Here is a 24,891-nt window from a genome sequence, read left to right on the forward strand (position 1 = left end):
ATGTTTATAAAAATGGACTACAAATCCTAATTCTTGGTGCTTTCAATCATTCCAATAGAACTGTGAAAAGAACTTATATAATACTAAGGGACATTTTGTATTTTTCTCTAGTTACTGAATCACTGTGACCAAAGAATTTATCCCCGAGTTGCCAACTTGCTAGTGATGAACTTCACTGAACTTAGAAGGGTGATCCACAGACAAAAGAAATAATCTACTTCCAAGGTCACACAAAAAAATCATTTTTAGCCTTGTAGAATATATATCAGTAAGTCTAGCAGAAGGGAGAGAGAACTGACAATCAGAGGAAAAAAGGAGGTAGCACCTGGGCAAAATAGAACTTAAACGATTCTAAGGAGGGAATGTGTTTTAGGTCCTTCAGAAGAAAGGCCTGTACAAAGACTGAATTTAGGGAACAGCCAGCAATCCTTTTAGCTTGGGGTGTACGGCCAGGCAGGAGAAAAGAATATTAAGGAATTGTTTTTGACAAGTGCAGGTACATATCACTGAAAAATATCAGTAACATCTAGTAACAAGATTCTAGTCTTACTCTCTTATGTATAGTTGAAGAAACTCAGATCCCAAAGATGACTTGCTAAAGGTCTCAGACTAATAGTACAGTGAAAAGCTTTGACTCCAAATCCAGTGTCCTTTCAATTACCTACCTGGCCAAATCTTAAAAATTTTAAATTAGAGAGTGCTCACTCAGGATTCAAATTCTGCCTCAAACATAAAAAAATAAATTTTAAAATATTTGTTCATTTCACTAATCATAATAATTGACATTTGGCCTGTTGCAAAACTTTGTAAAGCAGCAAAGTTTGTAAAATACTTTAGGTACATTCTTATCTCATTTGAACTTCACAATTCAGCTGAACCCACAATTAAGTAACATTCCCATGAAAGTACAGGGGCAGGATTTGAAACCAGATCTTCTAAATTGCACCCTCTCATCTATTAAATTTAGATTGACTAATGCTAGCAGATAAAACGTGAACATTCAGTTCACTACTTGAAAATACCCCAAGCATAGTGACATACTTTGTATGAATTTAAGCAGCAAAATATAATATAGAGGGGGCTGGGAAAGCAGCATTTCAGATTCTGCTTAACATACTTGTCGACTGCATAAATTGTCAATTCAGCTCTGAGTGGCAGTGACCTCATCTATAAAATGGAGATAAGAACAACAGGATCCAAAGAGAAAACAGAGGGAAAAAATGTTTTTTAATTCCTAAGCTTTTCCTATTAAAAAAAAAAAATGTCCAAAAAAACCCTGTCTTATAGCATATATAGATTTGAAAAAAAAAGAAAGAAAAACAGGAATTTAAAGAAAGATGTTTGTGTTTGGAGAAACAGAACTCTGGCCAAATCATCAGACATTACTGACCAAAGTTTTCCTGTTTTGTTCCATATTCATCCACCCACAGATATAGGAAAAACAAGTTGGCCTGTGACTTTGTGAGTGACTAAGGTTATGGGGAAACAGAATCATCAGATGTGAAGGACTGAATACCTTTTTTCCTAATGAAAATGGATTTAATATTTGATACAAGCAAGGACACCATGATAATTAAAGCAATGTCATTATCAGCAGGAAGCAGCCAATTACAAAAGTGAGTGCCTCTTTAAAACCAAGCAAGAGACTTACTGCAGTATTTGTCATCTGAGGATTAGCTTAAAAATTACAACAACAATAGTAATAATGATACTGTGACTCAGCATAAATCTAGCACTCCATCTAATATACCAGAATGCCTCTCAATGAACAACTGTGTGGATACCTGTCACCACAAGGATATCTACCAGATGGTGAATTATTGCAAACATAAAGCTACATAAGAAACTAAGATATTTTTAAAATGGCATACAATCCCAAAGGATTCCACCCCTCCATTCTGCAATAGCAACAGCAGCAGCAGCAGAGTATACAAAATTACAGATCTATAAACATTCATATAATGATGAATACTGGTAACATCAAGAGTCTGAGCAATAATTGACCCAGTGCAGGGTGAGCAAAGCAACCTGTCCTGACATTCTTGCTATCAATAAAGTCAGAAGAAAAAACAGTATATTTTCACTGAAGGACACTAGTTGATTTTCCTTAAATTTGCAAAAAAAAAAAAAAAAAAAGAAAAGAAAAAAAAAAGAAAGAAAACATTTCATTGTGTGGCCCCAAATAAGAAATAAAAATGTTAAGTCCATTTTGCCCTCTCTATACAGTGCTTGCTAGGAGCACCTGAAATAGCTCATCATGAAGTCTCTGAACTTCTTGTGCCCAAACCTAAAATATATAAAATCTATAAAAATTTGATAAAACCTTCCACACTAAATTAACATACTTTTTATATGATGACTAGCATGAAAATGCAAATAGAGAGCATAGCAAGGCTATAATGAAAAATGAAAGACCACATGTGAAAAGAGAACATTTGAGATAAAAGGATCTGGGTTCAAATACCTGCTTTCCTACCAACTATAAAATGGAAAAGTCCCAATTTCTTTGATAATATTAAATTAAGATCCCTTTCCACTCTGTATCCTATGAAATCAAAGAAGCTATGGTGTATTCAAAACTCAAACCTATTTATCATGATATTTTTCAAGAATAGAATTGAAAAGAAATGGCTTTGGTGAACACTCCAAAAATCATAACTGGTTATAGATGGAGCATTAATCACATCACAATGTCCTGAATTTGTGAAGGCAAATCATTGATAGTTCAATCAGAGGTTAAAGTAATGATCTAGTCCTCAATTTTACATGTCAATATAGGGTCTCACTCCTTACCAAACGGAGATTAACTGTTCTTTTCTCCATTTTGCTCCATAAATAGCATCCGTCAAGAATAGTGAGAAGGACTTAAGACTACAGAGTCAGAATTGGATTAGATGATCTCATGTAATGACCCTAAAAAATGAATTTCTGTTGTTATAGTTTGTAGTTTTCATTAACATCCAACTTTGTAACCCCATTTGAGGTTCTCTTAGCAATAGATATTAGAGTGATTTCCCATTATCTTTTCCAGCTCATTTTACAGATGAGGAAACTGCGGCAAACAGGGTGAAGTTACTTGCCCAGGGTCACATAGCTAACATGTCTTGGGGTGGATTTGAATTCATGCAGATGAATCTTTTGACTCTAGGCCTGGTGCTCTAGGTCTCTATGCATATCTGTACCTAGCCAATATTGGACTGCCTTGCATTCATTTTGTATTTCTTCTGTATATATTTATCTACATCTTTACTGTCTCTCCTTGATTTTATCTCCTTGAGACAAGGAACTATCTTTGTATTTGTCTCTCAAGGTTAGTGACTGATATATGATAAATGTTTATTAGATGCTTGCTGTAAAATTAATTCATTAGCAACAATGAAAACATATTTGTACAAGACTACCTTAATATTCAAAAATACAAGTAAGGCATAAACAATGATATTTAACATGATGTATGCTAGAGCTGGTTGTTAAATTTTCAGCATGGTCATTTCTACCTTGGAAATCTGCCAACTTTATGGATTAGAATTTAATTTATTATTCTGTTGATTGTATAGACCTTACATACTGATGGAGAAATGTAAAGTTCTTGTTTTGGTTTTCTTGGGGGTCTCTGGGCAGCCTTCTTTTCAGTTCAGTAATCACCACAAGGACAACCAGGTGTTAAAGTCCAAAAAGTCTTTATTGTCTCCTTGCCTGATGCTGGGCACCTTTCTGGATAGCTTTTCAGTCTGGCCTTGGTCTTAGTGGGAGAAGTGCAGGAGGCCAGGCCAGCCACCAGGAGCCTGACTGAAGGTGAAATGAATTTCTGTCTCCTTGGCTCTGAGAGCTTCTCTCCTGTGGCTCTCAGTCCCTGCTTATATGCTCCACATTAAGTATAAACCAATCATTATATCACTAGGAAACCATTATTTATTGTAAGATTAAATCAATCCTACTGAACTTAGAGAACTATTAAATACCATGCTAAACTAGATACCCATTGTCTCATCAATTCCACTTAGTACCTTGTAAGTTCAGAGTTCTGGCCCATGATAGAGAAGACGTTAATAATATGGATTAAATTTTAAAAGTATGTCATGTGTACATTTTTGTTCAGAGAGCCAGTTATCAAGTATTTTACCAGCTGACCAAATAAAACCAAAATAAATCCATGCTAGCGACAACACAACTTTAAAACATTCAAGGACGCATTATTTTCAATAATTTGACACAGAAATTTTTAAAAGGAAAAGAAATGTGGGAAAAGAAAAATATGAAAAATAGACTTTTTTAAAAAAAATAAAAATGAAAAGGTAATTGAGGCCAATTGTCCTACATATTTTGTTATCTCTACAAAATTTTTATGAGAATGATACATACATGCACTGAAGTTATCCTTGAAGTTCAATGGACTATCTTTAAAATCATATAAATGATCTAGAAGTAGAGAATATAAGATTATACTGTTATTGAGAATTAATTGATTTTTTTTAAAAAAGTATTTAGAAATGAAACAAAAAACAACCTAGAAGTTCTTCTTCAACTGAAGAGTCTCCCATTCATACACAGCAAAGTCAAATGTAAGATCAAAGAACTCTTCCATGATTTTCTGATAAGTGACTTCCAATGTACTACAGAACAAAGTACATATGCCCACCTAGGGTGTTTATCAGTATCTGTCATGTGATCTAGGTAATGTGAGGGCAAGTCAGCTTCCTGGGCTTCATATTTCTGTATCATTTGTAAAACTAAAAGCTTGGTCTAGATGGCTTCTAAGATCCTCTTCCAGGTCTAACTCTATAGTCCTAACATTCTGCACAAGTCTGAATGAAAGAATGAGTCACTATTGATGGCAAAGCTCTCCAAGCGTTATTCTTGGTAAAAGACATTGTACTAATTGCATTGAAATGTAGAATGTTTCCTCAGTGAAATACACAGGTGATTGTTCTTCCAGCATAAACAGTTTAAAAATGCCTATTTTCCAAAGAGTAATAGGCAACAGAATGGTGGCTCATTATCTATATCTAATTGTATTGACCTATATCTAATTAATATTGACAAATTTGAACTGAATTCTCCCTCCCCCCAAAAAATATCTACAAGAAATATCTAAGCCCATATTTGAGCATCTGGATAGATCCCATTTAGAAAATGGTTCAATGTTTTCAATAATCCTCAACAACAAACTGCTGCAAAAAGTTCCCCTCTTTTACCAACAATATTCAGCCATGAAAATGGGAATCTACCAGTATGGAATACTAAGGAACCAAAAAAAATTGGAATGAGGCATGGAGGACATAATCAAGCTACAAAGTACCAAGAACATGGTCTTTGAGAGAGGGCACATATGATCAAGTCAGCACCTGCCATGGGCCCAACAAAAAATAAAGCAGTCTCTGTTCTCCAGGACCTCACAGCACATGCAAACAACTACGATAAGGTATATACGGGATAAACTGGAGATCTCTGCAGAGGGAAGGCACTAAGATTAAAGTGGACTGGAAAAAACTCCTTGCAGAAGGTGAAACCTTATCGAAAACTTGAAGGAAGGCAAGAAATGGGAAAAGTGGAGATGAGAAGGAAGAAAATTTCAGACAAGGGAGGGCCAGTAAAAGTGCGCATGTTGAGAGATACTTTGTGCAAGGAGCAGCAAGGAGGTCCGCACTCCTTTCTTGTAGAATATGTGGAGAAAGACTAGAAAAGTAAAAAGGGGCCAAGTGATGAAGGCCTTTAAAAACCAAAAACAAGATTTCATAGTTGATCCTGATGGAGCTTTTTGAAAAGGCCTGTACTTTAGCAAGATATTTGGCAGGTCAGTGGAGAATGGATGAGAGTAAAGAGAGGTTTTAGACAGGCTGGTCCACTAGTAAACTAGGATAATAATGCATACATGAAGTGGTGAGGGTCTAGACAACAGTAGAGATAGTGTTGGGGGAAGAAGTGGGTTCACATGAGACATTACAGAAGAAAAATAGATTGAACATGGAGGAGAGAAGAGAGCAAGAACCAGAGGATAGAGGTCCCCTCAATGTTATTAGGAATTTAAAAAACAGGGAAGGGTTTAGGGGAAATGATGAGAGATGAGAGGAACAAAGAGGCTATCACAAGCTACAAAGACTCCCCCCCCCCAAAAAAAAGGAGGCTGATCACAGTGTTAACAATAAAGGATAGTAAATAACATGTATCCAGGTGCTATGGCAAGTTTTAAGAGAATAAAATCACTGCCTTCATCCCACTGTGTGAATACTTAAAGGAAAATATGTGAAGAAACTACAATAAAAATCACACAACAGAAGAAGGCAAGGAGACTGACGTCTATATCTCTGAAAGGAATGCACAACACTAAAATTACAAAAATAAAGATTTAGAACATTAGGCCAACATGACAGGGACAATTTGCTTATTTATTTATACAATAACATAATACTATCTTTACACAATATCAGAGGGTAAAATAAATAGAAAGTGGGCCTAGAATCAAAAAGGATTTAAGCTCAAATCCTACCTCTGATACATACTAACTCTGTGATCCTAGGCTAGTCATTTAACTTATTTGCTTCAATTTCCTGATCTGTAAAATGAGGAAAATAATAGCACACCTACCACCCAGGTTGCTGCAAAAATCAAATGGGATAACAGTAAAATGTTTAACATAATGCTTTGCACACAGTAGGCACTATTTAAATGTTAACTATAATTATGATCACCAGAGTAAAATAACTATTCTCTTTAGCAAATAATCTCATTTGATAAATTGTAATTAATATAGCATTTTTATAGTTCATTCTTTGATAGCTTCTAAAGCTAGAGTAGGTCTCTACTGATCTTTCTTGTGATATAAGCTGAGTACAGAAATATCTAAATCATAGTATTTGAATGAAAAGATCCATATGAGGAAACGTTACAAAACTTTCTTTTTGAGATGTTTGCTAAAAATTAAAACCAGACATCTCTGAAAAGTGGATATTCTGCTTTTACTTCTGAAATATCCTGCCAAAACTTTTCTTCAGGATGTGGGCAGTAAGTCACAAGAAAGAAATTCAGCTGTCATATGGGCTGAGCAAATTTTGAACTGATGCCAGAATAAGGAAAGTAATGACATAACAAAATCTGTAAAAAATGCCACATTCAGTTGAAATGAATTTTTTTTAAATTGTGTACATATTTATAGCAGTTTCCAAAAGCCCTACCCTCAGGACAATTGCTTTCTGTTCATTATTACAACGTACATGTTGTTAAATGGCCCAAGGATATTAACAGAGTTTTCAAAAGAAATTAAAGTTATCCGTAGTCATATGAAAAAATGTTCTAAGTCATATTGGTTAGAGAAATACTTCAAAACAATTCAAAGGGACCTCCTCATACCTCCATCAGATTGGCCAATATGACAAGAGGACAAACATTGGAAAAAATGCAGAAAAACAGGGACATTAATGCCTTAATGGTGGAGTTGTAAACTGGTTTAAAAAGAAAAATTCAGAACTATGCCTAGGGGACTATAAAATTGTGCATGTCCTTTGATCTAGCAATACACTACTAGATTTATAAGCCAAAAAAATCATAAAGGAAAAAAAAAAAAAAGGAAAAGGACCCATCTATACAAAAATATTTACAGCAGCTCTTTTTAGTGGCAAAAAACTGAAAAATGAGGGAAGAATATTCACCAATTGAGGAATGGCTAAACAAGTTGTGGTATATAACCTTAATGGAATATTATTAAGTTTTAAGAAATGATGACCAACAAAGGATATGAACAGACAATTTTCAGATAATGAAACTGAAACTATTTCTACTCATATGAAAAGGCGTTCCAAATCATTATTGATCAAAGAAATCAAAATTAAGACAACTCTGAGATACCATTACACACTTCTCAGATTTGCTAATGTGACAAGAAAAGATAATGACAAATGTTGAAGGGGATATAGGAAAACTGGGACACTGGTGCATTGTTGATGGAGTTGTGAAAGGATCCAACCATTCTGGAGAGCAATTTGGAACTATGCTCAAAAAGTTATCAAACTGTGCATATCCTTTGATCCAGTAGTGTTACTTCTAGGCTTATATCCCAAAGAGATATTAAAGAACGGAAAGGGATCAATATGGAAATAGGTTTGTGGCAGCCCTTTTCGTAGTGGCTAGAAACTGGAAATTGAGTGGTACTCATCAACTAGAGAATGGCTGAGTAAATTATGGTATATGAATGTTATGGAACATTACTGTTCTGTAAGAAATGACCAGCAGGATGAGTACAAAGAGACTTGGAAAGACTTACATAAACTGATGCTGAATGAAATGAGCAGAACCAGGAGATCATTATACATTTCAACAACAATACTATATAAGGATCACTTCTGATGGAAGTGGCTTTCTTCGGCAATAAGAGAATCCAATTCAGTTCCAATTGATCAGTGATGAACAGAGAAGCAGCTACACCCAGTGAAAAAACACTGGGAAATGAGTGTGGGCTGCTTACATTTTTGTTTTTCTTCCTAGGTTATTTTTACCTTTCTAAATCCGCTTTTTCTTGTGCAACAAGAGAACTGTACAAATATGCACACATATATTGTATTTAAGATATACTTATACATGGAAAAAAAAATGATGACCAAGATTGTTTTTGAAAAACCTGGAAAAACTTTCATGAACTAATACAAAGTGAAGTGGACAGAACTAGAAGAACATTGCACACAGCAACAGCAATATTGTATGACAGTCTACTGTGAATGACTTAACTATTCTTCACAAAACAAGGCAGGGTTTCTTAAATTTTTTCTACTCACAACCCCTTTTTGCCTGAAAAATTTTTATGCAACCTCAGACACAAAGCATTCAGAAAACTTTTACTTTGCCATACTTTTTCCATAGTCCCCACAGTTACCCTATCCCATATGGGGTCATCTATAGTTCAAGAAGCTTTGATCTAAGGTGATAGGTGGTGCCATAGTACACAAAGTACACAAAGCATGGGGCACAGACTCAGGAAGAATATTATTCCTGAGTTCAAATTCAGCCTCAGTCACTTACCAGCTGTGTGACCTGGGCAAATCACCCTGTTTGCCTCAGTTTCCTCATCTGTAAAATAAGCTGAAGAAGGAAATGGCAAAAAAAAAAAAAAAAACAAAAAACAAAAAACAAAAAACCTTCACTTTGCTAAAAAAAACTCCAAATGGGATCACAAAGTCAGACACAACTGAAGCAACAGTATGAGACAATCATGAAGAATTCAGAAGGAAAAATGTTATCTATATCCAGCTAAAGAAATGATAAGAGTCTGAATGCATATCAAAACATACCTTTTTTAAAAAAAATTTTTGGGAGGAATTTCTGCATTTTTTTTTTTTTTGCAACAGGGCTAAGATGAAAATGTTTTGCATTACTACACATGTATTATATATAAAATTATTTACTTTCTTAAAGCGGGGGAGAAAAGAGAAAAAAATTGAAACTCAGAACTAACTTTCTAAAATGTTAGTAATTATTTTACATATAATTAGAAAAAGAAAATATTAATTAAAAAAAAAGAAAATCAAATTTACATAGAGGATTAAGAGACTATGTCCTCCCAAATTCCCCTTCAAACAACTAGAAAACTGCCTCAGAATTGATTTAAAAGTAGGGAAGCTGTTTACCAGCCAATCCAGGAGAAAAAGGTCTTTTTCATTGGGGTGAAGGGAAACAAGGTCCAAAAACAGCAGCAGCCACAACCTGCCTCACAGCAGGGAGCCTGCCAGCAAGGTCTCTACAGTGGCCACACTTCCTACAAACTAACAGCCCTCTAACTAGGTGAGTGATCAGTCTGTATAACACAGTAAAGACCTAACCCTGGCAAGCCCACTTCCAGCATTAGTCACCAATGAGGCTTTGACCCCATTGCTGAACAGTACTGAAGCCCAAGCCAACAGCAGGCCCTGGGACCTACTAGCAGGGATACCGTTGCCATAGTAACCTAACAGCAGACTCCACTTTTCATTCATTCACATCCATCACAAAATTACTCCTTCAAGACCTGCTAGCAGAGAGGCCCATTTTCATAACAACCCAGCAGCAGGGTACTACCCCTGGGGTGACCAGCAACAAGATCCCTCCTCCAGAGCCAATCACTAGAAAAACTCTTATCATAGTAACCTGGCAAAGAACCCATTCCTGGAACAGGCCAGCAACTGAACCCCACACTTAAGGGAGGCTACAGGGAAGCCTTATCTCCCCCCTCCCCTAGTATAAGCCAGAAGAAAAGCCTACCCTCCAGAGAAAGCACAGGGTTATGTCCTGTAGCCGGGTGAAAGGCAGCAGGAAGACCCAGAGCCCACATACAAAAAGCTTGGAACAGTGCAGGACCAGAGCGCAATTCTCACATAAAAACACCAAGTAGGAAAAAAAAAGCTGGGGGAGGGGGAGGGGGAGGAAGAGAATGAGGAAAAAACCAAAAACAAAAACCCAAAACAAACAAAAAAGAGCTTGACTATAAAACATTACTATGGTGATAAGGAAGATCAAGTCATATAAAACTTAGAAAGGGACAAGAGTGTGAAGATAAGTACATGTGAAACCTCCAAGAAAAAATGTAATTCAGTCTCAGACCCAAAAAGAATTTCCAGAAGAGTTTAAAAAGGATTTTAAAAAGTACATTAGAGAAGTAGGAAAGAAATGAGAGTACTCCAAAAGAATTATAACACAGAGAAAGATACATAAAAATGTTCAGCTAGTTTTGTATCCTAGTCCAAGGGCATGAAAATCACCTACTATAAACCCCTCATTTTACAAATAAAGAAACTGAAACAACTGTCCAAGCTCATAAAGGTATATCTAGCAAGATGAGACCAAGAGAATGACATATTTAAAAAGTGAGAACAATGTGAAGTTTAGCAAAGTCTATCTAAAAAGTACACCATCTTTACTATGATCCCCTCATTGCTTTCTCCCAAACTATCTTGCTTTAACTATTTAGAATATATAATGTATGTATGTGTATGTGTGTATATATATTTACTTTATATTTATGTGATCTGTGTTGACATATGTATTTGTTGTCTCGGATATTAAAATGTAAGCCTTACAAAGGCTATTTCATTTTTTAAATCCCCAGTGCCTCCTCAGCAGTGTACCTGAGTAGATAGTCTATATTTGTTGATTTGATAATTACACATATGAAATCCAACAGAACACCAAAAACTTTGCTAAGCCTACAGTGTAATAATAATTATAACTTGAAAGCATTAGCTCAGGAAAAAAAAAGGACCTCAGTTCAAATGCTGACCATTAAGGCCTTCTGTATAACCTTGGACAAAATGATCTAATTTCCTCGGGCCTCAGTTTCTTCATCTGTAAAATTAAAAAATTAGACTGAAGTCTCTGAGGCTCCTTCCAACTCTGGGTTTAATAATAACAATAAAGTAATAAGAATATGCAATAAGATCAAATACAAAGGTTTGTAGTGTACATGGTGACTCAGAACAAAGGTGAAGTGAAGAAGATAGACCAATACTAAATTTGAAAGACACAGCAGAATTTACTAAAGAATGGGCATAGGCATGATAAAAATCTATGGATCAAGAGAGATCGAAATCTCACACAACAATGAGAAATCAGTGTAGGACCCTAAAAATACAAAATGGACTAGAAGGTATAAAAACTAAGATAGTATTTAGAATCATTAAATAACCCTAAATTGGTTAATTCTTTATTGAATGGTCTATGACTAGCTACATATAGATATATAACAAAAAATTAAGAGTAACTGGTATACAATCTTCATGCATGTTAGTATCCAGGCAATATCAAGAGTTGAAAGAGCCCTGGTATTCCAGAGAAATCCACTGTGGATGAGTTATGAGTAATTAGAAGTCCCATACACGATAAGGCATGATGGATTTCTATTTACTATTGGAAGGATTACCCATATCAATAAAATGACACTCATGAAAAGAGCTAAATACAGGATTATATTTAATTGGAGTTTTTTCAACATAACAATCAAATGCATGAGTCATTTTGGGAAATAGCAAAATTGAAAACTAAGAGCTACAAGAAAGGAAAAACAAAATTAGAATCATTAAGACAGGAGACGGCAAACTGACCAACTCAATAATAATAGCCTTTAAGTAACTGAAAAAATGTCCCATAAAAAAGGGTTATTTTCCACCTAAAGAACAAATTTAAATAATATCTGCAAAAAAAAAATTTTTAAGTGAGTAGAACATTATAATAAGCTCCCAAGTAAGGGTGTGAAATTTACTTTCTGAAATTATTAAAGTGAGATAGATCTTGTTTAAACTTGGCCTATTCTAAAAGTAAATAACCTTATGAGGTATGTCCACTTCTAAAAATCTATGTACAAAGGCATAAAAGATCACCTCTATCACATATAAACATTTTCTTTGTCCATCTTGGTAAAAAGAAAGCACATCAGAAAAGATGGGGAATAAAGAGAGAAACAGAGAGAAAGAGAGAGAAATAATCAACACTTTAAAAAAATTTTTTTAAATATTTTTTCCAATTTCATGTAAATATAATTTTTAACATTTTTTTTTAATTTTTGAATTCCAATGTCTTTTCTTCCTCTTCCCCCTCATTGAGAAGGCAAACAATTTGATGTTATAACATGTAGCCATGAAAACCTATTTTCACATAATTCATTCTGTGAAAGAAAACACAAATATGTCCCCAACCCCTTGCAAAACAAACAAAAAAATACACCCCACAAAGGAAATACATTTGTAGGATTTGGTGGGTTTTTTTAATATGCTTCTGCAATCAAACTCCATCACAGTTTTTTCTCTGGAAGTAGATAGTATTTTTGATCATAAGTCCTTTAGAATTGTCTTGAATCTTTGTATTGCTTAGAATAGTGAAGTCTTTCACAGTTAATCATCATAAAATCTTGCTGTTACTATGTATACTGTTCAGGTTCTACTCACCTCACTTTGTATCAGTTCACGTAAACACCTCCACGTTTCTCTAAAAGCTTCCTGCTCATTAGTTCTATCAGCACAACAGTATTACAGTATTCCAAAGTTATATACAACTTGTTCAGCTCTTCTCTAATTGATGAACATCCCCTAAGCCAGGGGTCCTCAAACTACGGGCCTGCAGGCCAGATACAGAAACTGAGGACGTTTATCCCCCTTACCCAGGGCTATGAAGTTTCTTTATTTAAAGGCCCACAAAACAAAGCTTTTGTTTTTACTATAGTCCAGCCCTCCAACAGTTTGAGGGATAGTGAACTGGCCTCCTATTTAAAAAGTTTGAGGACCCCTGCCCTAAGCAATTCTTTACTGTCACAAAAAAGAATTGCTACAAATATTTTTGTACAATAGGTCCTTTTCCCTTTTTGTTTTCTTTTTTAAAATACAGACCTAGCAGTAGTACTGTTTGATTTTATAGATCTTTGCATCAAGTTCCAAATTATTTTCCAGAATGGTCATAGCCGTTTACAACTTCAGCCCTCTCACATTTAAATCTAACTCACTTGTCCGTTATGGTCCTCTCTGATAATGAAGGACAAACAACAACAACAATCATTAGCAGTGTTTAGTGAGCCAATTTTCACACGTCACCTTCTAATGTGTCAGAGTCCTTTTCTATCAAATTAGCCAAGGTGTAAAGATGAGATGATACTTCAGGGTTTTAAAATTTGACTCTCAATAGTGATTTAGAACATTATTTTATGAGTCCACATAGCTTTGATTTCTTCATCTGAAAATTACCATTCAGGGGCGGCTATGTGGCACAGTGGATAGAGCACCAGTTCCGAAGACAGGAAGACCAGAAGACCCGAGTTCAGATCTTGTCTTAGACACTTAATACTTCCTAGCTATGTGACCTTGGCAAATCAATTAGACCCAATTGCCCCAACAAAAAATAAAGGGTTTTTTGGGTGGAGGGGAGAAGAAAATTGCCTATTCATATCTCATGAGCATTTATCATTTGGGAAATGCCTTGTATTCTTACAAATTTGACTCATTTCTCTATATATTTTGGGAAATAAAGCCTTTATCAGAGAAACCTCCATAAATTTTTTTTCATTCATAATTACTATGTATTTCCCTCCACTCTATTTTTTCCCATTTTGACTTCTCTGTCCTTTCACCCTGTTCCTCTCCTCCAAAGTATTTTACTTCTGACTAATGTTTCCTTCAATCAATCCTCTCTTCCACCAGTTCTCTTTCTGCTCCTATTTCCCTATAGGTTAATACCCAACTAAGTGTGTTATTCCCACTTTGAACCAATTTTGATAAGAGTAAATACTGTCCATGTCCCCCTAACATGTTCTACTACACTGCAAAAGCGCTTTTGCACATCTTTTATTTGGGATAATTTATCCCATTCCACCTTTTCCCATTGTATTGCTCTTTTTTCCATCATAGTTATCTTTCTTCCTCACCCTTTAATTTTATTTTTTTCATGGCATATGATCTTTGATCTCAGAGGCAAGATGAGTGAGGCAGGAGACTCATAGGGTGTGAAAAGAGCTCCAGTTTATTATGCTGCACAGCCTTGTTGATATACATTTTAGTCAACTCACACTAGTACTCTGTGTATACTCCTTCTAACTGCCCTGATAATGTTAAAGTTCTTAGGAGTTACAAATATCACCTGTAGAAATGTAAACAAGTTTTAGTTTTTTTTAAATCTTGTTTTTGAAAGTCAAATTTTCTATTCAACTCTGATCTTTTCATCAGGAAAGTTTGAAAGTCCTCCATTTCATTAAATATTGCTTCCCCCTCCCCCATCCCCAAAGAACTGCACTCCATTTTCTTGGTTGTAATCTTAGTTCCTTTGCACTCTAGTATATGATATTCCAAGTCCTATGATCCTTTAATATAGAACTTACTAAATCTTGTGTTATTCTGACTATGACTTCATAATATTTGAATGGTTTCTCCTTGACCTGGGAGCTCTGGTGGCTGTAATATTCCTGGAAGTTTTCATTTTGGAATTTCTTTCAAGAAAGAGATCAATGGATTCTTTAAATTTCTATTTTATCCTCTGGTTCTGGGATAGCTGAGCAGTTTTCCTTAATAATTTCTTGAAAGATGATGTCAAGACTTTTTGATCAAGGCTTTTGAGTAGTCCAAAAATTCCTAAATTATTTCTCCTGGATTTATTTCCCATGTTAGTTATTTTCCTAATGAGACATTTCACATTTTCTTCTATTTATTCTTTTGATTTTATTTTAAAGTTTATTGTTGTCTCATGGAGTCATTAGCTTTTACTTGCCCAATTCTAATTTTTAAGACATATTTTCTTCAGTGAGCTTTTGTACTACCTTTTCCATTTGGCCAATTCTATTTTTTAGACAGTTCTTTTCTTCAATGAATTTTTGTACAATATTTTTCTATTTGGCCAATTCTGCTTTTTAGGGAGTTCTTGAAATATATTTATTCTTGCATGTTTCCCTCTCAATACAAGGGTTAGGACAGCAAAAAGCAAAAAACCAATTTGGAAGGGTCCTCTATGCAAGGGTATGGGATTCTGCTGAGAAGAGTACCGAGGCCACCTCGTCCTTTGATGCACAGTAAGTTTTCTGTCCCATTACAGAAATGCCCTTGTTAAGCAAGGAATACTAATTTGTGATCATGGGAACGAGTGTAAGATGAGGATTACAGCCAATGGCTACGTTAAGAGAGATGCCTGAACAAGGCCTCTCGTTCATGAGCAAGGTGCTGAATTGCTAGATTGGCTCTCCTCCCATTGGTAGATACCATGCATATGCAATGCCCATGAGCTGTTTCTTGAATGGTGATTGGGGCTTGTCTACTGTTCACGTGCTGATCACACATAATAAACTGGAGCTCTTTTCACACTCTGAGTCTCCTGCCTCATTCATTTTATCTCTGAGATCAAAGGGCTTATATGCCATGAGCTCTTAAAAGACAGTTCAATGAGAGGATCCAAATCAGTTCCAATTAATCAGTAATGAACAGAACTAGCTAAACCCAGCCTAAGAACACTGAGAAATGAGTATGAACCAAAACATAGCATTTGCACTCTTTCTGTTGTTTGCTGCATTTTTGTTTTTCTTCCCAGATTATTTTTACCTTCTTTCTAAATCCAATTTTTCTTGTGCAACAAGATAACTGCATAAATATTTATTCTTGTATTGTATTTAACATATACTTTAACATGTCTAACATGTATGGGACTGCCTGCCATCTAGGAGAGAAGGTGGAGGGAAGAAGGAAAAAAGTTGGAGCAGAATTGTTTGCAAAGGTCAGTGTTAAAAAATCACCCATGCATATGTTTTGTCAATAAAAAGCTATAATAATAATAGAGAAAAAAAAAGATTTGCTATAGAAAATTACCAAAAAATCTATCTTCATTATCATATTAGAAGTCTACAGACATATGCTCCCATCTCAGCTTGGTGATAAAATAATAAATTACACACACAATGTAAAAAATAAAATAATATAAAATAAATTTTAAAAAATTAAAAAAATTAAAAGACGGCTGCAACACCTCTGAGATAAACTAATTTGATTCCCATTTTAAGCAACTATATGGGCTTTTGAATATCAGCTAGTACAAGCAGCTCATTCTATCATTTTATAACTTCAGGTCACAACAGCTGAAACTTTCTTTTAAATATCAGCAAATAACTTTAAAACTGTCATAGAGAGATTTCAGAACATGATCAATGATTGCCTTCAATAAAAGTTAAATGTAAGTAATCTTTTAAAAAATGTATTGATATAAATTACTTGCTTTAAAACTTTTAATCATGATTCTTAAAAACAACAACAACAATAACAACAACAGATCATTATTAGCATGTAATGTACAGGGCACATGAACTCAAATCCCACCAAAGCATCATCAACTCTATTACTCTAGACAAATCTTTTCAACTCTCTGTTCTTAGTTTTCCCATATGTAAAAATTATGAAATTGGACACAATGGCCTCTAAGGTCCCATTCTAGTGCTAAAGTTCTGATATTATGATTTTTGGTATGATTTTAATAGGACTAGTAATTTTATCAGTAAACAGAATTCTTAGTGAAGAACCCCCTCTACCAGTATAAACCTGTACATGCTCTTCAACTTAATAATCTTTAAGAGAGTTGCTTGGCCACTAAAAGGGTAATAATTTTAATAACTAAATCATTGATATAGAGCGTTAAAGTTTGCAAAGTGCTTTATAATATTTGCTAATATGATCCTCACATAACCCCAGGAGGTAGAATATTATTATTTCCATTTTATAGATGAGGAAGCTGAGGCAGACAAAAGTTAAATCTACTATAGCTAATAAATGTATGAAGCTAAATTTAAACTCAGGTCTTTCTGTGACCCCATTCTATTTGTTGTGGTTCCAGCTGTGAGGAATCTTACTCTAGTCAGTCACAGTAGATGTCAAAGCCCTACTGTGATCAGAAATCTTCTTGACTCCAATAATACCTCTCCATCCACTATGCAACATTGACTCTCAAGTTCATCAATTCCATAAACTAGCAAATCAATTGTAAATAAGGCGATACTCCTTCAGGAGTGGGGTAAAACAATATAGTCATTCAAAAAGATCATTATTTTTTAAAATGACAATTTTTTTCCATTTTATCTAGAAAAAGGAAATTAAATGAATATGACAATTCACATTGTTACTCTGAATTATTATATATAACCACATTCCAAAGCTATTTTTCAATGTACCAATGAGAGCAATTATTTCCAATTCAGGGTTAAATTAAATGTTTTCAGTAAATGACCTAAAGTCATTTCCAAAAGAATTAAATCTACAATGCTGATCACAATATGTATAATTAAATGTTAAGATATTAATTATAGACAAGTACAAAATATCAAGTATAATAACATTCTATCATATACTTACAGTTCTTTGTGCTTCTCCTCTGCCAAAATCTGGTCATTGGGTTTCAGACCATACCTGTAGCAGACATAAAAAAAAAATGTTAGTCATAAAAATGCACAAATATATTTAACAGACCAGCCAGTAAGTCTGAATAAAGATAAAACTTAAGATTCTACAAATCTCACCATAGGACCTAGACAAGTCAATTGTCCTATAAACCAAATATTTTGTCATATTTTTGTCCCTTATTTAACAAGATTTCTGGAACACACTCTCATCTGATCTCTTCCACTGGTACAACAAGGGCATACAGAAGTCTTCCTGACTATATTTATACCAGAAGAGACTAAGGCAGATGCTAGATATTATGAACTCCAAATGATGCCCCCCAAAATTGATTATCTTTAATCCACATGAAACAAAGAGCTGTTACTGATGAGGAAGCCATTTCAGAAGCAGCTCTATACAACACTTAGGCCACCAACTGATTACAACAAAAATCAAAGTTAACATAGCCCAGAGCTGAAACAATTTCAACTATTTCAAAAAGCTGTTGGGGTTGAAAAATGGAAAAAAAAAATTTTTAAGACTCTAATACAGACTCTTACCTAATATCTCTCTTCAGAGACAGCCAAAATGGCTTTTACTCACAGTTCTTCATATATGATATTATGAATCTAGTCAGTTAGTCTTACCTATTACATCGATTAAAGGCCTAATATGTCCCCATCTTCAGGCTTCTATATAGCTTGATCATCAGATCTATAACATAACCTCTCTTTGCCTGCAATTCTTAGAAATCTGTTTCTTTCGAAGCTTAGACCAATTGCCACTTCCTTTAAAAGGCTATAATGAGGGGCAGCTAGCTAGGTAGTGTAGTTGATAAAGCACCAGCCTTGAAGTCAGGAGGACCTGAGTTCAATTCTGACATCAGACATTTAACATTTCCTAGATGTATGACCCTAGGCAAGTCACTTAACCCCAATTGCCTCAGCAAAAAAAGAAGGCTATATAATGATTCCCTCCTCTGATCCTATTTACTCATACTCCTGGAAAATAATTTCCATATATTTTTATTTTATTTTATTTTCTAATTGCAAAAAATACAGCTTTTTTTTTTTTTTTTTGGGGGGGGGGGGGGGGTAAGAACTGTTTGGATTTATAAAATGCCTGTTATATGCCAAGCACATTACAAGTAGTAACTGAGATCTGACCCTCATAACAACTCTGTAAGGGAGGTACTATTAGGGTTCAGGTTTTACAGATAAGGAAATGGAACAAATAGTAAGTAAGTGACTTGCCCAAGGCCACACAATTATTACATATCTAAGGTCAAATTTGAACTCAAGTTTTCTTGATTTCAGGGCAAGCATCTAACCAACAGGCCGCCTATAGGAATGTTTTCTTGAGATACAAGCCCAGTAGTGAGATTAAAAAAAAAAAATTAATAATATTGGAGTTAAAATTCTGACTTGTTTTCCAGAACTAATGAACCAAGTCACAGTCAGAATCAGAGTACAAAAGTGTATCTATCTTCCCAAAGTCCTTCTAACTTTTACCATTTCCTCTCTTCATCAAGGAGTGACGTGACATTTTATAATTGTTTAATTTCTAGCTCCCTCCCTCTCTTTATTGAGGCAATTGGGGGTCAAGTGATTTGTCCAGGGTCACAGAGGAAGGAAATGTTAAGTGTCTGAGGCCAGATTTGAATTCAGGTCCTCCTGACTTCAGGGCTGATGCTCTATCTACCTAGCTGCCCCTTTCCATTTCTTTTTATTATTGATTTGGAATACTTCTCCCATACCTATAACAGACACAGCTTGTATTTCCCCTGTTCATTTTCTTGGATCACTTAACTACAAAAGAAATGGCTCTTACTCTTGGATGCATGCAGAATTCACTCCAGGCCTAAGAGAACTGATCTTTGTTTATTCTTTACTAGGATGCATGTGGGTATGGGTGTGTGGGTGTAAGTAAAGATGAATAAATTTAATTTTTTTTTAAGCTAGTAAGAGGTTCTCTTTTTAAAATCCTAATCATACTGATCATTCGTCAAGCAAGTGTGCTGGGTATAGTGTTAAGACACTGGTGATATGAAGCTAAAAATGAAAGTAGTTCTTGATTCCTGGGGAAACATATATACATGTATTTGTAGGTATAAATATGTGTACATAAAAATATGAGGTAACATGGTGCAGAGCTGAGAAAGCTGATGCTGAAGCTGGGCAAACCTTTTTGACTCTGGGCATGTAAAATAAGCTGTCAGTGCTCTAGGCAACTAAGACTATAAATTGCAGAAAAGATAACACCCTGCATTAGTGGAAGGAGTTTTCTCAACTGTGAATTCACTATCCTTCCTCTCTCTGTCTCTCTTTCTGTCTCTCTCTTTTAAAACATATGCAAATGACTGGTGGGAAGGGAAGATGGAGGAAGACAGGGACTAGCAATGGAGGTATCAGGTAGAAGATAGTACTTGAACTATGAAGGAAAGGCAGAATTCTAAGGTGTAGGCATAATGAGGAGGAAGAGTATAGGAAAGAGGTTGGTTGTGTAAAGGCTCAAAGACAGGGGAAAGCACCACATATGTACAATTCAGAGGTAATAGAGAGGGACCAAAATTTGTAATATCAAACATCAATTGCTATAAATACAAAAATACCACCAAATTAAAACATTCTTTTATGAGGTACATAAAAATGAAAGATCAATTCAACTGAACATAAATCCAATATGCCCAATCCAAAAGTATAAACTATATAAGAGCTTGGGACTTGGTACTAACCATCTGTTACACTATCCCCACTGGGTCTTGATAAAGCCACTTCATCTCTCCCAATCTCAGTTTTCTCATCTGCAAAATGTGAAGTTGGAATGATGACTGCCAAGATATTTCATAATCTACATTCTATAATCCTGTGAGGGCATGAATAAATACCTAAATGGTAATGAATTATGGGGGTGGGAAGAACAGACCAAGCCATAAAACTTGCTGAAGGAAAGATTATATAAGATTGTGCAGATTGAAGTAATTAAACAATAGCTCCACTAAAGCAATGGGGCCAAAAATACTGCAGGATTTCCCGACTACCATGGACACCAAGCCAGATAATGACTATGATCCAAATAATGACAACTGCAGTTTTCTGTGGCTTTCCCCTTGCCCTGTGAAAGCTTATAAGGACTGCTGTGTTTTCTGTGATTTCCAAGTACCTAGTGACTACCTAGGTTTTTATGAGGAGCTAACCAGTCCAGGGAAGAGGTAACCAGGAATGAATGCATACCATGAATGCATTATAACAGATGAAGCTTTGTACTCAATAAGTCACTAAAAATCAGCCAGTCACATGGCAATGTGCAAGAAATTAGATAGGGATGGACAAAAATGCAACCATGTCTTCCTCTTAGGAACTTACATTCTACAAAAAGAACATTTAAGGTGAGAAGAAACTATTTCATCTTTGTCTTTGTTTCCCTACTGTGTGTCTAGCACATAATAGCTGCTTAATAAATGCTGGCTAACTCTGACATGTGAATGTCAGAGAATTAATGTGAATCTGTGTTTTTTATTAAAAAAAAAAAAAAAAAAAAAAAAAAAAAAAAAAAAAAGCTAAGAGAAGATAACAACTATCAAACCAAGTACTTACTTTCATATCTTTATCAACAACTATTATATGAATGCATAAAGTATACCACTAATGAAAAAACAAGAAGGGTTGGGACAGATTTTAAGACTTAAACAAATTCTGATAGAATGAAAGAATCCAAATTAACATGTAATATTAATGAGTTAACATATGTAAAGTTTTCTGACATCTAATGCAATGCAAGATAATTAAAGTAATATGAGATAAAAAATTAAGTATAGTACAACTCATTTCAGGGTTTAAACGTTTAGAATTCTCATGGAAAGAACATACTCATTTAAAAGAACAATCCTTCAATAATTAAGGATTGCTCCAAACTAATCATATCAGCTGACCTTTAAAGTTTGCAAACCAAGAGGTATACATTAACTCATTTGATTTCAAAAGTTAATATTAGAGACAAGACTAGAATCCTAGTTTCAGCACTCTTTTCACCATATTAGCCTTACTCTTAAATGCTGAAAAATCAGTGAACAAAATTTGTGTACTTATTAGTATTATTAGCATTATTCTTCATAGTGGCAGCTAGGAGTCAATCTGAAAAATACACTTGTAATTCAGTGAGAGGAATTAGTAAATTTATTAATTCTGGTCTTACAATTGTTCGTATTATTTAAATCGGAAGTGCATTCTCATGAAGGCTATTAAATGGCTAAATGTTTGAATTTCTACACTAACATCACAAGTGTCACCAAGATTTTCAAGTCCTCTGATTTGTAATAAACCATTAAAATAATGACTCATCTTGACAAAAGAAATATAGAAAAATCTATGTGGATTTGCTAACAATTCTAATTATCTCTTTCCATTACTCTTTATTTGAATCTCACAGAACAATTATCATGTTTATGATTAAACAAAAATTAAATGGGAAAGGGAAAAAAAAATTCCATTCAAAGATCTGCACAAAGCTAAAACACCCACATTTCAATGATCTTAAAATAAAAACAGATCATGGACCTTTCTACCCCAATATATTTACAAAATCTAGTTGCTTTTTGTTTGCTAAAGATAACTTATCTTTTTTGACTTCAACCTTTAGCTGTTTCAACAGAAGTTGATTGCTTCATTTGTTTCTGCTCTCAAGTTCCCAATTTATTATTTTTTTTAAGGAAATGAAGTCTCACTAGCACCTTCCTGTCATTTTACTCATCTATGTACCTCTATCAATTCAGAATAAAACCCATCCACTCCTTTTCATCCAGTGTAATTCTTATTCATGTTTTTATGAAAATACTCCAAAGAACTCCTGCATATACTGGAAGTCTCCCTATGCTTCCTCTTAACATACTAGTATAAGATTTGGGCTCTGTCTTATCCTTCACATAGCTAGCACCAAAAAATAAATCAGCAATATGGTTAAAAAAAAAAAAGGCAGTGCCAACTTATTCAAAAGTGAACCATTTAATTCTGCCATCATCATGGAAATAATGTTGTAATCTGTAATGAGGGATTTAAGTAAAAATATAAACCCTAATGTCAGTAGAAATAGACCAGGTACTATTTATTGTATAGTCTGTTGCTTACAGAAACTCAAATTTAGATAAATTTTCATGGTTCAGAAAGGATATGGATTATATTACAGAGATTTCTCAAAAGTATTCCCAGAAAGTCAACCTTTGGAAAGTAAGAAAGGAAAAAGGACACTGTATATGACTGTGTTTTGTGTTCCTTTAGGGATTCTGTATACTACTGTAACTATGCAGGGTAACTCCCCACTGGCTGAAGATAAACCTTCTGAACATAGCCTAAGCTCCATTTCTGGTTCAACAACTGCTTGAGGATTTCCTCGAAGCACTCTTTAGTCAACTGCTGGGAATATTTAAAAATGTTAGTGAAAATACACTTTATATATGACTAGATTACATTCTACTGCAGTGATTCCTGTCTTTGATAATGTTTTTCCCATTGTTTTTAGTATGCAAAAAACCATTAATAAGATGTTATTACTGTCTACTTAAATCCATCATGGAAAAGTATACTGACCTTTAGGTCACCTGAAATCTTGGTTTTTCTGAAATCATATTCAATGATTGCAGTCATATAAAATATTAACTGATCAATTCAATTTATATATATATATGTATATATATATATATATATATATATGAACTTCATTCAGAAACACAATTAACATCTGATTATTAACTCATCTGTATATTAATGTCTAAGATTATTGCTTTGGGGCACTGAGAAGTTAAGGGACTATATTATATAATATATATATATAATATATATAGAGAGATATAATATAGAGATATGATCCAAGGTCTTTCAAGGATGGTTCTTACCATAATATTCTTTTTCTCTCGTTAAAACACATCACCAACTTCTTCAACAAATAAGACAGCAGAGGTTAACAAAAAGTCTACTTTTATCAATGGCTACTCATTCACTTAGCTAGAGAAGTGAAAACAATTATATGAAATCAAAGTTTCTGTTTTTAAAAACAGTCATATTACTGTCATGCCCTCTAAGTGTTAACAGTCTTTCAGTTACCATATTTTTTCTCTACAAAGTCTATGAGTCTTTGGTGGTTTGATGGTGGTTTTCCTTTCCCTTCATCTCACCAGTTCATTTTTAATTTTGCCAGTCCTCTTTAAAAATGTTTTCCAATCAGTGTCAAAACACACTTAAATGGTATTAAAAAAATCAAATTTTCCTCATATCTCAGTCCTCCTCTCTCTATATTCTTTTTCCTTTCTTAGATTCATTCCATGACTCCAGAATTAAAGAGCCCAAGATTTAAAGCATCTAATGAGTTGGCATATTTTCCAGTTTCTGTATCAAAAAGGGGAGGGAAAAAGGAAAAGGAAATTAAAAAGCAAAGTTTATACTTTAAAATAACTCATTCTAGAAGTATAACGGAACAGCATCAGCTTCTACTCAGGAAATTATCTGCCTGCCTCTGACTGAAATGATCTTATTAGGGAGAATGTATGGTAAATGATGCCATTCACATCATGTAATTAAGCAATTCATTTCCAGGAAAAAAATGCATTTCACTTTCCCTAGACCATTAGATGAACTATGGCCATGACTTCTAAACAAATAAACCCAATATAACAAAATTATACCACCGCTAAAAATCATTTAATTTCAGGCTTAGTATAGAATGCACTAAATATACTCTAACTTCAATTAGCTTTCCTAGAGATACAATTTCTGATTATTCTTATTGAATATAGGCAGTCACCAATGTTTAACTAGTGGAACAGTGCTGGGATAAGTGGAAAAGCTATTGTGGGTTTTCCTTTAGCAGGTCCTGGCATCTTTTGCCTCAACAACACAAGTCTACTCCCAAAAGCTCTTTGGCAGTGTAACCAAAGTATCCATATATCTTATTTGGTAACAAATATTTCCAATATAATTTAGCTACTCTATGATCTACATTATTCATTAACCACTGGATCAGTAACAAATAGCTATTGAAAAACCTGAGTCACATAAAA

General features: G+C 34.4%; 1 protein-coding gene across 4 annotated transcripts in view; it reads right to left on the reverse strand.

Annotated features, from left to right (window-relative positions):
* ADK (adenosine kinase) overlaps positions 1 to 24,891 on the reverse strand; it is a 692,586-nt gene that overhangs the window by 580,399 nt on the left and 87,296 nt on the right. For all 4 annotated transcript variants that reach the window (XM_051982068.1, XM_051982067.1, XM_051982064.1 and 1 more), the window contains exon 3: positions 17,817 to 17,870. In XM_051982068.1, the coding sequence (XP_051838028.1) occupies positions 17,817 to 17,870 (54 nt within the window). The remainder of the gene's footprint in view (positions 1 to 17,816; positions 17,871 to 24,891) is intronic.

Source organism: Antechinus flavipes, chromosome 2 (genome assembly GCF_016432865.1).
Source record: "Antechinus flavipes isolate AdamAnt ecotype Samford, QLD, Australia chromosome 2, AdamAnt_v2, whole genome shotgun sequence".
NCBI lineage: Eukaryota > Metazoa > Chordata > Mammalia > Dasyuromorphia > Dasyuridae > Antechinus > Antechinus flavipes.